Source organism: Carassius gibelio, chromosome A17 (genome assembly GCF_023724105.1).
Source record: "Carassius gibelio isolate Cgi1373 ecotype wild population from Czech Republic chromosome A17, carGib1.2-hapl.c, whole genome shotgun sequence".
In the NCBI taxonomy this organism is placed as follows: domain Eukaryota; kingdom Metazoa; phylum Chordata; class Actinopteri; order Cypriniformes; family Cyprinidae; genus Carassius; species Carassius gibelio.
Window position 1 is genome coordinate 7,976,301 of NC_068387.1, and position 15,917 is coordinate 7,992,217.

Sequence of the window (15,917 nt, forward strand, 5' to 3'; positions counted from 1 at the left end):
ACATTTTATTTTGTATGCGATTAATCGATTTGACAGTACAACTTACAAGTCTATTTTTTTAACTGTACTTGCAGATCATATAATATTAATGAAATAATAGGCCAATTAAGTGTACTTAAAGCATGCTTTCATGACTGTTTCTTAATACACTTTTATAAGTACACTTTGTAATACATTTTATTTATATAGCGCCTTGCAAATACCCAAGGATGCTAGGAAGGTAAATAACAGACAGTATAGAACATCTGAATAGCCAAGCAGCAGACAGACAGAGGTGAAATTAATATGCAATATGGAAGATAAGTCACAAAACAAGGAAAGAAGAGAAAATGAAGGCAGGCAATCAACTGAACATTGTAAATAAGTGAGTTTTGAGAGCAGTTTTAAAAGTCTGGAGTGAAGAGATAACACAGAGATTTTCTGGTAGTTTATTTCAGAGCTTGGCAGCGGAAATGCAGAAAGCCCACCCACCCACATTAGATTAGCCGGAATTTGGGAACTGCAAGCTAATTGTCTTAGCTCAATCTCAAAGTAAGGGCAGGGACAAAGGGAGAATTAAGAATCAAGCTCTGCATGGTTAAGAGCTGTAGTGTCGTGTAAATGCATTAAACCTTTTTCCATTGTCAGTATAAACCAATATATATAAACCAATAAAAATAAACCAATCAACACCCTGATTTTGCCTTCCATGTAAACAACTTAACCTGCGTTCTGTCTGCTTTTTGAGGTGCGCATGTGTAATATGTGACAGTCAGCATCCTTTACAGCAGATTTAAGCACATCCAGCCATAGCGAGTGAAAGGCTGACATTTTGAAATATTCAGTGTTTTTTAATGCTTCATTTAACATCCGCTGGGGAATAACCAGTTTTTCATGTTTTGAATAGTCTTGTAAACATATTTACTTACATTGCCAGGTTACTGATTTGCATGTAAATCAGAAAATCAGGTTATTTCAATAAACACAAATCGGACTGCACTTTCAAACGAGTGTAAATAATAAATAGTTTGGCTTCATATGAAACTTTAATGTAGTGCATGATTTATTTTATTTATTTAGCTATTTTCAGTTTGCATTTATTGTCACTGCATGAAAAAGAGTGAAACCATCCGTCCATCCATCCAAACATTTTCAAAACTCCCTGTCCTATGTAGGGTCACAGGGATAATGTATCCTAAGTGACCCACTACATTACTTAAACTTTCTCCTAGTGTTCACTGGAAAAAAGTAAGGTTTGAAACAGAATGCGGGTGAAAGATGGCAGAATTTGAGTTTTTGGGTGAACTAATCCTTGAATCGTCTTCAGAGGGAATGCATGGAGCAAAGCATGAGTTAAGTTCCCAGCAGCCAAAGAAGCAACATTTCTTGTAAAAAAATTAGCAATAGAGAGTAGTGATAAAGTCACTTCAAAGCAATGAAAAAAAACTCTGCCAGCAAATCACGTAACATAAAAATAATGCTGTAATTTAAGCCTGAAATTGCCTGCTTTTAAAGCATCTTGAGCTTAAAATAAGAGCAAAACTTAGCGACAGGCGGTTTTATGAATATGATGGCTGTTGCCGTTCGGTATAGCAAACACCCAAAGAGCAGGAGGGAAGGCAGCACATGAAACTTTTCTGAATAAATGACACTTTCATTGATCTTCTTACCTGACTACGCCCTGCCTTCACATGGTGAGAGAGAGGAGTGGAGCGCAGAGACAGACAGAGGAGTGAGGAAAATTGGAAAAGACAGACATGAGGGTAGCATGTCACTCAAAGCCCAAGTGTTACCAACTCATTGCTTTCAATGTTTTTAACCATTGTTCAACTATTGTGGTAGTTAAACTTGTTAATAAATCTTTTCAATACAACTTAAGCTCAATTGTGATTAATCTCTGAGTTTGACAAAAAAAAATGTTTTATTGTATTATGCATTTACATTAGAAATCTATGGGCGAGATAATCAATCATATGAAGCATGTGTTTTTATGTGAAGCATGTAGTTTTATACAAATAAGTACAAAATTGTGTGTAATTTAAACTCTAAATGAGTGGTTCCTTACTTTTTTGACTTCAAGTCCTTTCTTTGTCCAAGAAAATAGTAAATAAACACAAACATATGAAGTCAGTTTAATGTTATACATTTTTATTTGCAGTGTTTCTGTAGCATTTTAATTAAGATTGAATTAATGGATGAACTTTTGATAATCAAGGTCACTGTTCTCACTTTAACCTATTTAGGACCAGATTTACTAAACAAGACAAATTAAAGCAAGAGCGCAAATCCATAAAAGCACTGATGGGAGTGGAAAGTTCTGCAGGGGATCTACTGACAATGCTCAAATTAAAGGATGCAGATGCAATATCTCATTTCCATAATGACCAAAGCAATCTATCAAGATCAAAGCTAATTAGCATAAGGAAATGTTCGGATAATGTCTTCCTCTGGCATTCCAAAAAAATTAATACATATTAAAAATTAAAAATTAATACACAAGTGGAAAAAAACATGTCTCCCGTCTGCCATGCGCTGTAATGAGATCACCTTAGGCCCGACTCGAACCAAGGTCAATGCTGTTCTAAGAGTGGTGTGTTCTCTACTGAACCAACTCCCACACAACAGAACTCAAGGGCAGAAGAGTAACGAGCCAGGAGACTTGAGTCTTCCAAAAAATACAATAATCTTTACTTGAGAAACCAAGGTTACACAGTACATTTAAACTAGGATAGTAGAGCTTCCCCAAAACAGAGGAATATTAATAGACACAAAGGTCAAACAGGTGCAATAGGCCACAAACTTAACTTGAGATCCATTGACTGGAGTACATAGGTTCAAGTCTGAACATAATGGCAGGGAACAAGAAGACTTATAAAGGGCAAGATACAGGTTAGGGGAACCAGGGCTAAAGAGGAGAGTACTGAGCAGGAATACATGTAGATACAATGGGTTCTGAGCTTAAGCGTGGTGATGAACTTTCACTGTCGCCAGAAGTCAAGATATCAGTTTTTGGCATACTTTCCATAGACAGTAAAAGAAATGGACACAGCGACCCCATTGGAACAACTGAGACAATTGAAGCCCATTTTTAGCGTTTTTTAGCACTTCCGTTTCTGACGCGCAGACTCAAACGAAGCTTGATGACGTCAGCAACCTGTCTGACAGATGTAAATCTTCTAGTAGCTGTGCGTGCAAACTGCCATCATTAATCTTGAGCGGGGAGTTCTTTTGCGTGAGTGAGCAGGAGTAAGTATTCTGATTAATTATTTTGTATAGTATTTTAAAATGTAACGCCAGTAAGCCATATTAAGTTAATTGCCTGCGAGCTTCTCCTCCTGTCTGTATGGTAATGCAAGATGACGGCACGCAGCCGACTTCAACTTCCGGTCAACTTCCTTGCCGCCTGATACTTTCATATCTCCCAAAATGGCATCTCCAAACTTTGCCTGCGGCATCAACGATACGATGAACGTCGCTGATGTTTATTTTAGGCAGATCTTGGAGACATCTAGTAAATTCTGACATTTTGGGTAATGTGATTTTGAAAGTAAACCAAAACCGACTTCTGCCAACATCGCAAGTTCGTAAGTATGCTTGTGAACAAAGCGCCAACTGCAGGAGTAGAGAGCACCGAGTTGGGGGTTAAAGTGCCATCTGGAGGCCTGGAGGGAGCATTACATAGAGGCTTGAGGAGAGCGCCCACTGCAGTTTAGGAGGGGAACAGCAGCAAAGAGATGAGATCTTTACACACACCCTCTGTTTTCAGCAACAATCGCAGCCATTTCAAGCGCAAATTGAGTTAAGACATGCTGTTTTGGGGTGGTAAATAATTTTTCCATTTCATTTTTTAACTTCAAATGAGGGTTTGCACTGGCGCAAGCTGTTAGTAAATCTGGCCCATAATATATGAAGCTTGTGGCCACACCTTTGAAACTGAATGCAATCCAATTACAGGGAAATGCCTTCGCCCATAGACCTCAATTGTAAGTGCTTTATTGTAAATGCAATATTCAATAAGCAAATCCAAATCTAAAAATTTTCCATAGTAAGAAAGGTAAGGTAAGATAAGATAAACTTGTATTTAATCAGGAGCATTCCTGTGAATGTCGGTTTGATATTCCAGTTTGGAAAGACAGAATCAGAAACAGAAGACAGTAAATAGTTTGACTTTAGAATCTGCCACCAACATTAGCTTATTCAAAATGTCATATTAGTGGTAGAGTGGTGGTGAATTTAAAATACAAGAGCTCAGAGAAGCAATAAAGTTGAAAACGAATGGGATTCAGTATATTTGCTAGTATTTAAAACAATTCTATTAGGGATGTAACTGACATAAAAAATCTAGCCAGTTCTGACAAGCAGACAGTGATTTCACGTAAAAATCTCGTAATAATTCTGTAACTACTGTCACATTATATGGCAGAACTGTACACAGTGTTGTTATAAACATCGACGCCACATTGGGTGTGATTCCTAACTTACCTTTCATCTACCGACAGCTCCTTCTGTTGTAAGTGGGGTTTGACCCCCGTCATGGATCGCACGTTTGTGGATAAGGCCTTGATTACATAGATGATCTCATTCTCCCGAGTTACATCGCTGTCATACCCTACACAGATGGAGAGACGTACAGAATTTAAATGAACATTTCATCGTATGATGGATGGCTACCCTCTTTAAATGTAGATGACAGTGGATGACAGTAATAACTGTTCTTTATGAACGATCTTTTTCACCTCCATCATCTTCGCTCTCGATGTCTGACTCCTCGCTGTCACACTGTCTGGCCTCTCGACAGCCCTCGGTCTCATGGCTCCAGATCATCAGACAGGTGTCAAAGCCACCGACCGACACCAGCAAAGAGTCGTCATGTGACCAGCGCACATTAGTCACATGGGTACTGTGGGCCATGTACCGCTTAAACTTTGCGTATTTCCCCTATTGAGATCATGAAAATGTTAACAGGTATGGTAAATTATAATTTAATATATCTAAAATGAGAGCCACCTACACCCCAAAAAAAGACTAAAAATCTGTCAATTATATAAAGTTAATTTTCTAAAGTACAGTAGGTTTCTGATTTAAACCCATTTTGTTCAGATTGTCTAAAACATAACTCTCTCCATACAAAAAAAAAAAAAAACAACTACTTCACTTCTTGTATTTTTTTCTATAGTCAGATGGCCAAAAATAAATCTTTATTATTTTTTTTAACAATTTTGAGGTGCAGAACAAATAGTGGCTAGTTTTACTGACTGCAGAAAACATTATGGGTTTTATTCATTTTTTCTGGTGTTTTTAGTAAATAACTACATACAATGTATATTAAAAAAAAAAAAAAAACATGAGGATAAACATTTATTCAGAGAACGTAAACTAAATTAAACATTGAGTAACAAAATGTGAAAAATGAAAATTCTACTTTTACTATTAAAACAAAATGTGAGGTTTGACCCACACCTTAAATATAATTTGAGAAAAACGAATATATTTGTCAGACAAATATTTTTTCAAAGAATCAAATTATCATTTTTGTTCAATGTATATATCAAAAAATAAAAATAAATCTTGATCCAAAATAAAAACAAATAAATACATACAGGTGCTGGTCATATAATTAGAATAGTAAAATAAATAAACTTTTTGATGGTAATTACATTCAAAAACTTAAGATCAATACATAGAAAGGATTTTTAGAAATCTTGGCCAACTAAAAAGAAAGAAAATAAAAAGTATGAAAATGAAAAGTATGAACATGTATGGCACTCAATACTTAGTTGGGGCTCCTTTTGCCTGAATTACTGCAGCAATGCGGCGTGTCATGGAGCTGATCAGTCTGTGGCACTGCTCAGGTGTTATGAGAGCCCAGGTTGCTCTGATAGTGGCCTTCAGCTCTTCTGCATTGTTGGGTCTGACATATCACATCTTCCTCTTCACAATACCCTGTAGATTTTCTGTGGGGTTAAGGTCAGGAGAGTTTGCTGGCCAATTAAGAACAGGGAGACCATGGTCCTTAAACCAGGTACTGGTAGCTTTGGCACTGTGTGCAGATGCCAAGTCCTGTTGGAAAATTAAATTTGCATATCCATAAAGATGGTCAGCAGCAGGAAGCATGAAGTGCTCTAAAACTTCCTGGTATACGGCTGTGTTGACCTTGGACCTCACAAAACACAGTGGACCTACACCAGCAGATGACACAGCACCCCAAACCATCACTGACTGTGGAAACTTTACACTGGACCTCAAGCAACATGGATCATGTGCTTCTCCTGTCTTCCTGTAGCCCTGATATCCAAAGGAAATGCAAAATTTCAGAGAACTTAACTTTGGACCACTCAGCAGCAGTCCAGTCCTTTTTGAAGTGAGACGCTTCTGATGCTGTTTGTTGTTTAATAGTGGATTGACACAAGGAAAGCGAAGCTGAAACCCATGTCTTGCATACGTCTGTGTGTAGTGGTTCTTGAAGCACTGACTCCAGCTGCAGTCCACTCTTTGTGAATCTCCCCCACATTTTTGAATGGGTTTTGTTTCACAATCCTCTCCAGGGTGCAGTTATCCCTCTTGCTTGTACACTTTTATTCTACCACATCTTTTCCTTCCCTTCACCTCTTTATTAATGTGCTTGGACACAGAGCTCTGTGAACAGACAGCCTCTTTTGCAATGAACTTTTGTGTCTTGCCCTCCTTGTGCAAGGTGTCAAAGGTCGTCTTTTGGACAACTGTCAATTCAGCAGTCTTCCCCAGGATTGTGTAGCCTACAGAACTAGACTGAGAGACCATTTAAAGGCTTTGCAGGTGTTTTGAGTTAATAGCTGATTAGAGTGTGGCACCAGGTGTCTTCAATATTAAACCTTTTCACAATATTCTAATTTTCTGAGGTATTACATTTGGGATTTTCCTTAGGTGTCAGTAATAAACCTCAAAATTAAAAGAAATAAACATTTGAAATATACCAGTCTGTGTGTAATGAATGAATATAATATACAAGTTTCACTTTTTGAATGGAATTAGGGAAATTAATCAACTTTTTGATGATATTCTAATTATATGACCAGCACCTGTACAGTACATATACATATATATCTTCTTTCACAGCTTAATAAAAGAAATTCATACTTTTTGGAATGACATAAGGCTGAGAAAATGATGACAAATTTTCATTTTGGGGTCAACCATCCCGTAATGAGAAAATAACATTTTCTTAACCTTGACTGGATATTTAAAGAGCTTGACATATCCAAGGTCATCCCCAGTAGATAGCAACTTCCTGTCATTGCTAAGACATGCGGAAGTAACTTCTGTAACTTCACTGACCACAGGCCAGATTCCCTCACAGGAACTTCCGAGCACACACGTCCACGTGCTCCAGTCGATCTTGTCCACCTCAGGAAGGAAAAGACAGCATGAAAAGATATTTACAACAAAAGGCAGACTTATTAAGTTAATATAAACACTAAGTGCTCCGCTATTTAGAACAAAATATACAGTTTGTTTTAAAGCTGTACGTTGTGAAGAATAACTGGAATCGAGCAACACTTTTAATTAGAATCAATTGGTAGAATTTATTTCCATATTAAAATCCCACTCAATCCAATGGGGACTGTGGCCAAAATGCTTAAGTTACTAAGGTAAGCATTCACTGTCTGTCCCAACATATTGGTGGCCTTAAGCACGGCCTAATTCCCTGCCTCCAAATTTAGAGACAAGCGAATGAAAAATGGTCCGTGTTCTTGCTCTTTAGAGTACCCTTCCCCTCTCAGGGTGACACACGGTGAGATGTTCAGGATCCATACCTCTGTAGCAGGAATGGTTTGCTTCTTTCCACGGGGGGCCTCAAAAAATAGCTGCTCCTTTGCTGATGTGTTGACCTGCAAAAGCTTCCCTAACACAAGAAAACAGAAGAGAGATGCGGTGACAAGGTTTCATCCAATTCAGATATGCCTCGCTGTAAAAACTACAACTGTCCCTCAGTTGTGGCATAATTTCCACCACACCAAACAACTCTGCACCTAATAAAGATTTGTCCAAGTCAGTGTACTCTGCCAAGAGCAATAACAGTGTTAGAAGAGCTTGAGATGAAATATGACATATAATATGTGAGGAAAATGAAAAGGTGAAGCTAAATATCATTCGTAAGCAGTCATTTCCAATTAAGCGGATGTTTTGTCAGTATGAAAATGAATTCTAATGGGGAGTATGGATACATAAACACTATCTTTTACATTAGCCTAATTGAGACAAAAGTCAGCCACTTTGCTCCAAAAATGTTATACAGATTGTTATTAAAGACACATTTGAGATATCATTTCATAATTTGAGATAAGGTTGTGCTTGCATTGTGTTGAGTTGTCATTACTTTGAGAAAAAAAAAAAAAAAAAGAGAGAGAGACAGAATTCTCCCATGATGTGTTTATCTATGCTAAAAAATAAACATTAAAAACACAATTATATACGTATATAAATAAACTGTTTATTTTCTGAGAGTTCATTTTATTATTTATTTTATTTATTTTCTGATACATGTATTATTTTATAATCACTTATAAAATACAACTTGGAATGAAAAGCATCTTTAAAGAGTTTGGTGTGGTTCAAGGCAGTTTATAGAATCCTTATTTTCTGACAGGTCTCCGATCTGCCACAGTAAGGGGAGAGCGGGGTGATTTGAGCCTTTGGGGAGGTTAGCCACCCCTTTTCTCTAGGCAACATTGAACAATATTTGTGATGTGACCACAAATATATTAAGAGTTTTCTATTTTATTCACCCTGTGATGAAGAGAGGCCCATGGGATAACTGGTAACTAACTACATTAAAGTAAAAAAAAAAAAAAAAAAAAACTATAAAAAAAAAATGTATTTACGTGTTTGTGCTTTAAGAAGTTACTGTATAATATGAGGGCATATTGTTAGCATGATATTAGCTGTAAACTGGAGGATGATACAAGTTTGTTAGAAGGGTAGGAGTGGAGTAATTTGAGCCGAAAATCCTGGGGTAAGTTGAGCCAGTGGCTCATCCTTATTATGATTATAAAGTATTATTTTACTGTAATTCTACATCACTCTTCATTCATTTTAGACCAAGCATTTTTGATTTTGTTCTTTGTTTTGAACTTGTTTTGCTGAGTATTAGCCTAGGACTGTAAGGTCAATAGCATTTCTTTTTATTCTTCAATGTGAACTGTATTTTGTTCTGACATTTTTAAATAATGAAAAAATGCCTTCAAAACTGTGTATTTATCTTTAAATAAAAAGTTTAAAATGTCATTCATCCTTCCATTTCTTTATCCAGATCTCTTTGTCCTTATTAGTGTCTTGAGCCACAGGAAGGGAAACACACTGGATGGATGGTCAGTTCACCACAAGGATCACACAAGTCATTTTTATTGAATTGCATGAAGTGAAAATTCTTGCATGAAGTGAAAATATTTACTTCAGCATAATCAATAGCACAGTTTAACTCCATGTGGCTCATCTTACCCTCTCTCTAGGCTCAATTTACCCCCCAATGGGCCAAGAGACTTTTGAAAGCAAGGATGCACCACATCCTGAAATGTACATACTGGACCCATTACTGTCATGTGCACAATTTAAACACACTGTAAATAACAACTGGCTCAACTCACCCCGCTCTCCTCTCATCAGAAGAACATGGATCACAAGAACTCACAAGAGATGTCTTTACATCAACTAGTCTCCACATTGCATAAGTGCATGAAGTTAAACAACTTGCATCAGACAGACTGCATCCCTTTCACTCATGTTGTGTCCCCAACTCTCACTGAAGATGAATGACTTCTGGTCGCTTTGTTGCTGCAAAATGCTGTCAGTGTGAACATCCCCTGCAGTACAGTATTTGTGTCTTGTATCCATCTCACCTCTCTTGTCCCAGTCCAGATGAGTGATGTAGTTCATGGAGCCTTTGCACACACCAACCCTCTTGCTGCTCATCACGTTGTAAATATCCACAAAGCTGTCACCTGATGCCACAGCCAAATACTTGCCTGTTACTGTAATGAAGATTGGTTTTTCAATTTTGAGCCTTACCACGACTCAGCCAACACTTTCTTATCAATATGTTAATATATTCCTGCAAGAATTTGTTAATTACATTAGCATATGTGAAGGTACAGAAATAGATCATACTATCATACTGAATTATTCAGATGCTATATTCTTGTTGTTAGACATTTGCACTGAAGTGATATAAGTGTGTTAACGAACCAGGAGAGAAGCGGATTTCTGAAATGATGTCTTTGCGGTGCTGAAATGACACCAGGTCTTCTAGAGTGTCGGCGTTGACGATGAGGAAGCTGCCGTCGTTGAGACCCACAGCTAGAGCTTTCCCATCTGGAGAGAAGCAGCAACATCGCCCACCTGCACAAAGTTAGATCTGTTAAATACCTTGTCACATCAAGCACTCTGTTGTTAAAAATCCATCATGACAGCTGAATAGATTGATTCTCTTTAGAGCTACTGATGAATGTAGAAAGATGTACAGGTAGTAAATAAAGGGTTGGTTTAAATATCGCCCATTATTTATTCACTGTCATTTTGGTCCAAACCGGTATGACTTTTGTTCTTCCGTAAAATGCAAAAGGAGAAGTTTAGCAGAATGTTCACGCTGCTCTCTTCTATACAATGAAAGGATACAGGGGTCATTCACACAGAACAGGTTTCAACAAGGCCAAATAAATTGGCTCAAGGCTTTGTAGGTTTTTTTCCCATTCCACTGCCCGAATTTCTAAGCAAAAGAATGTGCTCTGTGTGAAAGGCCACAAACGTAACAAGCAACGGTCAATGGCAAAAAATTGCTGCATAAAAGTTATATCTGTGCCATATTGGTTATTTGCTGATATTAGTGATTTTGGTACGACTTTCTAAGAAGCTCGTATTCCAAATACATTATGAGAATATTTTTAAAGTTCCAATTTAATTAAAAAATATATATTATTAATAAACTGGTGTGTTCCAAAACAATGACAAAATTAGCATTTAGGAGATATAAGCATTCAAACTCAGTTTCTCACTTCTGCTAAAACGGATCACGGATTTTCATGACATCACACTTCATCTTCTCAACAAATCTTCTGACCAATCAAATGCTCTCTAGAATCTGAAGTGCCCGCCCCCTGCACTATAAATAGACACTGAAGCGCCAGCTGAGATCGTTCACTTGTTCACAGAGTAGTATTTCCTGTACAGTGAATGGCTCGTAGTGCACAATGCAGGTAATAGGGAATGATCCAGACAGTGTAAATAAGCTTTCGATCGGAGCAAATGATGTCTGGTTTCACGTTGTTTCACACAAACCATGGCAGCGCACACAGTCTGATCCGGGCTTTAGCTCCGGTCCAAAGATGCGATCGCAGGGAGTGGATCATATGTGCGAGTCGTCACGTATTAAAAACTTTTACAACTACACCGCCTCGGCATGGTTATGTTTTACTAAGAGTTTCACATTGAATCTAGGGGGTAATCTATTATACTGTGGCTGTCAAATGCAGCTTTAACGAGCTCAGGGGCTCTTGCTAGAGCAGAGATTAAAAAATAATTGGCTACTGGCTATTTTAAAAAGGGGGTGGGGCTGCTCGATATGTCCCGCCCACTCTTTCTGTTTCAGTTGGGTATTTCAAGGCACTTCAGGGACATTTAAGGCATTATAATGAATGCATAATGCATTATACAATTTTTTTAAAAAAGTATAATATGTTGTATCATCTCATGAGTAATCATCATAACAGTTTTAATACATTATAATATTTACTTATTTGTGGCTGGTGAGATTTTTATTTATTTTTTATTTTAATTTTGCATGCTCCTATTTTTGCATCTATACACCCTTTGCCATCATCTTAATATTAGTCTTTAAAAGCCAATTCAGTAATTTAATAACACTATTAAATGTAATTTAAAATGTACCTGCTGTACATTAGAATGCTGTGATGCCTAAATTCAATAATATTTTAATCAACCATAACATAAAAGTATTATTGGCCATAATATAAATTTAAAAGGGATAGATCACCTACGCTACGTCATTATTTATTTACCCTGATGTTATTCCAAACTTGTATGATTGCAATGTGGCAAGTTTGATTATGCAGAAATGCAAATGAGAACTAAACTGAAGTGGAAGCATTTCAGGAAATATCTGTTCTTCACAAAAAGTTGAATGGTGTACTTTCATGAAGCTTATGAAACATTAAACAGGTCTGGAACAACATGAGGATGCGTAAGTGATAAACCAATTACACAGTCCTTTAATCATTGTCAAGTAAGTTATCATTGTTCATTACCCAAGTAAATAAAGAAAGACCCAGTGTACTCTTAATAATCATAATGTAATTTAATTAGGGTTGATGAAGAGTCAATAGCTCATCTTAAGGATTTGGTCTATCAAGCATTATTTGATTACATTGCTGGTCGTTCCTCTGCAAAAATGTACTGCAACCATCCCTTTAGAGACTCAGCCCTCAGGCAATCAATTGCGTGCTGAGTGTTCTTCACTTAAGTTATGTGTTTCTGTGCAAATTGAGTTTCTGAAGCATAACGAGGTCAAGCACTGTATATGCTAAGCTTGGAATGCAAATGACAAAAAGAGTACATAGATAAGGAGCTATTAATAATCAGACAGAGGGGCGTCTGGTAAAGTGTTCTGCATTATTTTATTATTGTGTACACATGGACAAAGCTGCAGATTTGAATCGGAGTAATGAGCAAGCATTTGCTTACCTTTCTTGAGTTTGCGCACGGCGAGCATGCAGTGGCTGGGGGACAGATCCCATATGCGCAGCGTCTTATCGTCACTCACAGTGGCACACAGTGGCAGATGCGGGTGAGTGGCAAGACCCCAGACCTCGCCCTCCATGTGACCCTAAATACAGTCCACACACACATTATTTAATATATGCTAACACATTAACATAACTGTCATTTCAGCACAAACACATCTACTTTCCTATCCTCGTGACGGACTGTAAAGTTAGCAATTTACATCACACTTTTACTGCCTGTGAAATTGTATTTAAAAGAGTACATCTACTGTACATTTTTCTAGTGAGCATGGTGGCAGTTATTTATCAAATGATGGAGAAGACCATTATGGCTGGGCATATATCCAGACACATGGTGTTTAAGTTTTTTTTTAGTGATTCAGATGTTAAAATAATTCACGTGCAAATAAATAATTCTGTCAGACGATTAATGCACAATAATTGTTTTAGAGAATGTCCCCTGATATTCTCTCTTATTCTAAACTGATGCACCATCGGTCATTTCAGAGTGCGATAAATGAGAATTCAATCAAGCTCAAATGCTTTCTAGCAGCAAATAGGACCTATACAAATCTATATATGACTAAGTGCATTTCTTTTCTTAATGTAGTTTGGTTTTTGTTTTTGATCATTTCTACATCCTAATAACTGCTTGGCAAAATAACAACCTCACAAAAAACAATGGAGGGTTTGCACCAACTGCAACATAACATTTAGTAGGTAACTAATGACTTCAATTACAAGCACCAACCTGTAATTAATTACTGTGCCTGACTCTAAAACACAAGCCAAAAATACACATTAATCAGTGAAAACTAAACCACAGCAGTCTAGAGTGTAGAAACACTGGAAAATTACTGTTTTTGCCCAGTCTACAGTTACTACCGTTTAACATTTATTACATAACAACAGCCTCGGACCATTTTGTTTGTCTCTGAAGAAGAACTGGGGCAATTTAGTTCTAGTGATGGCAAAACTATGTATTTTACACAATTTTGTATTCAAACAGAGAGAACACCCATCACATTATGCAAATATTACAATTATTACAATAAAACATTCTAAAAATGTAAGTGAAAGTGTGATATTAATTTAATTGGATTTAAAATGTAAATAAATTCTGTTTCTTAAAAAGTATGACCAATTGCAAATACAAAAACAGATGGCATACTCAAGACTGAAATTTCTAAAAAGGTTTGCCCATTCAAAACACTAAGTGAAAGCCATAAATCTAAACATTATGAAACTATGCATTGAAACCACTGTAACAAGTTTATAATGTGCACATCAATCTTCTGAAGAAGGTTACAAGAGTTTTATTTTCTCTTGCAAAGATCATTATGCCTGAGATTTAAAGACCTACCGTGTTGTGACTTGAATAGATGAACTGTTATGGGGATTTAAATGGTTGTGTAATACATATTACCAGCTCACTGTCAAAGTGAACAGAAACAGGTGTTCACTGTCATATCAAAGAGGCTTTTTTTGAATATGACAAATAAAAAGAGCCTTCATGCGAGGTATGTGCAGACATTAATCATGCATTATAAAACAGATAGTTCCGGTCCTTGTCTGATGATTAGCTGAGCCATGTACAAAGTTGAATGAATGAATCAAGGTTTGAATAATGTAACGGTGTCAAGTGACGAATAAACAAATCAACACATGACAAACCAAAATTAGGTATATTAAAAATGGTTTAAAATAGCAAACATGTTTGATCTCAGACTGGATTGAATCATAGCCTTAAGCTAACAGTGACCATCATACACATTTTCTATGAAATCTGTCAACTTAAATCTGCAGAGTGAACTGACTTTCAGTAGCAAGCTCTAGCAACACATAATAAACCACTCAAAACCATAGTGGCGAGATTTGGATGAGACACCATTAAAATCAATTCTGTTTGAAATGAAGAAATCAAAAACATCACATCATTCTTAAACTGTAATTCACTCTATCGTTGTATTCGAGTTTTGAATTATGTGCACATGATTGCATGCAATTTACAGATAAACGTGTAATTCACAACTAAGACACTCATCCTAAACTGTTCATGTAGGTTCAGGTCCAGGGATGCAAAGTTTATGTAATATGACAGGCAGCTTGAGGGTTAGACCTGTTTAATGAATCAACCGAATATGAACCCTTCAGCCCTTGTCTTATTTCTCAGAGGGGTTTTTTTTTTTTCATGGCTTGACGAGTAAATCTAACAGCCGAATCGGTGCTTTACCTGAACCAGAAGAGTTATGGGTCCATTTTTGTCCACCTCCAGAATCTCTCCGTTCTTTGTTCCTACAAGAATATGCCCATGACCCAAAGATATGGCACGAATGGAGGGGTTGTCCTCTAAAAGCAAACCTGCAGGAAGGGACGTGTTATAAATAAACACTCATCCATGACCTCGGTTTCCATTTAATAAACACATCCAATGATTTTAAAGAATGCATGCAGGTATTTTACACGAATACTTTAATTGTGCAAGTCATTCAGATAGATAGATAGATAGATAGATAGATAGATAGATAGATAGATAGATAGATAGATAGATAGATAGATAGATAATCTTTGATATCTAAATTGTCTTGGAAATAATGTAAGGGATGTCCTCACCTTTGGAGCCTGGGGCAAGCACAGCTCGTTTTATGGCAAAGGTCTTGAGGCATCTCTCAAACGTGTCGTCCCACAAAGCCACTATTCCATCCTTTCCACCAGTCACAAAACCCTTAGCAACAATATTATAACATTCCCATTATATTTCTGAAATAGTTAAAGGGATCGTAACTCCATGTTGTTTGCTATTTGAAGCTAAATCTGATACCTTCTCCAGGGTGTGCATGCTAAACACCGGCCCATCATGAGCTTTGACAGTTTTCACCAGGAACAGATCTCTCCAGATGCAGATGTCTCCCGCGCAGGTTCCTGAGAAGACCATTTCTTCCGTCCAGCCGTACACTGCGCACATCATGGTTTCAGCTTTTCCCATGCTGCCCTTCTTCCCAATCAGTCCACCACCTGGAAATAGCAGAGGTCTGTGAGGTGATCTCTGGCAGGAGAAGTGTTCAGTGATTCACATACTCCACAAGAGGTTCGCAAGATGTCCACGTGAATCTGGATACATTTGAAAAACACATCTTTGCCTCTACGTTTTGGCCTTTTGTCCAC

General features: G+C 37.2%; 1 protein-coding gene across 2 annotated transcripts in view; it reads right to left on the reverse strand.

Moving 5' to 3' along the window:
• eml5 (EMAP like 5) overlaps positions 1-15,917 on the reverse strand; it is a 77,548-nt gene that overhangs the window by 11,747 nt on the left and 49,884 nt on the right. For both annotated transcript variants that reach the window (XM_052530552.1, XM_052530551.1), the window contains 10 exons: positions 15,574-15,767; positions 15,366-15,477; positions 14,986-15,113; positions 12,712-12,853; positions 10,201-10,353; positions 9,855-9,986; positions 7,773-7,861; positions 7,186-7,362; positions 4,716-4,917; positions 4,462-4,588 (listed from right to left, as the gene is read on the reverse strand). In XM_052530552.1, the coding sequence (XP_052386512.1) occupies positions 4,462-4,588; positions 4,716-4,917; positions 7,186-7,362; positions 7,773-7,861; positions 9,855-9,986; positions 10,201-10,353; positions 12,712-12,853; positions 14,986-15,113; positions 15,366-15,477; positions 15,574-15,767 (1,456 nt within the window). The remainder of the gene's footprint in view (positions 1-4,461; positions 4,589-4,715; positions 4,918-7,185; positions 7,363-7,772; positions 7,862-9,854; positions 9,987-10,200; positions 10,354-12,711; positions 12,854-14,985; positions 15,114-15,365; positions 15,478-15,573; positions 15,768-15,917) is intronic.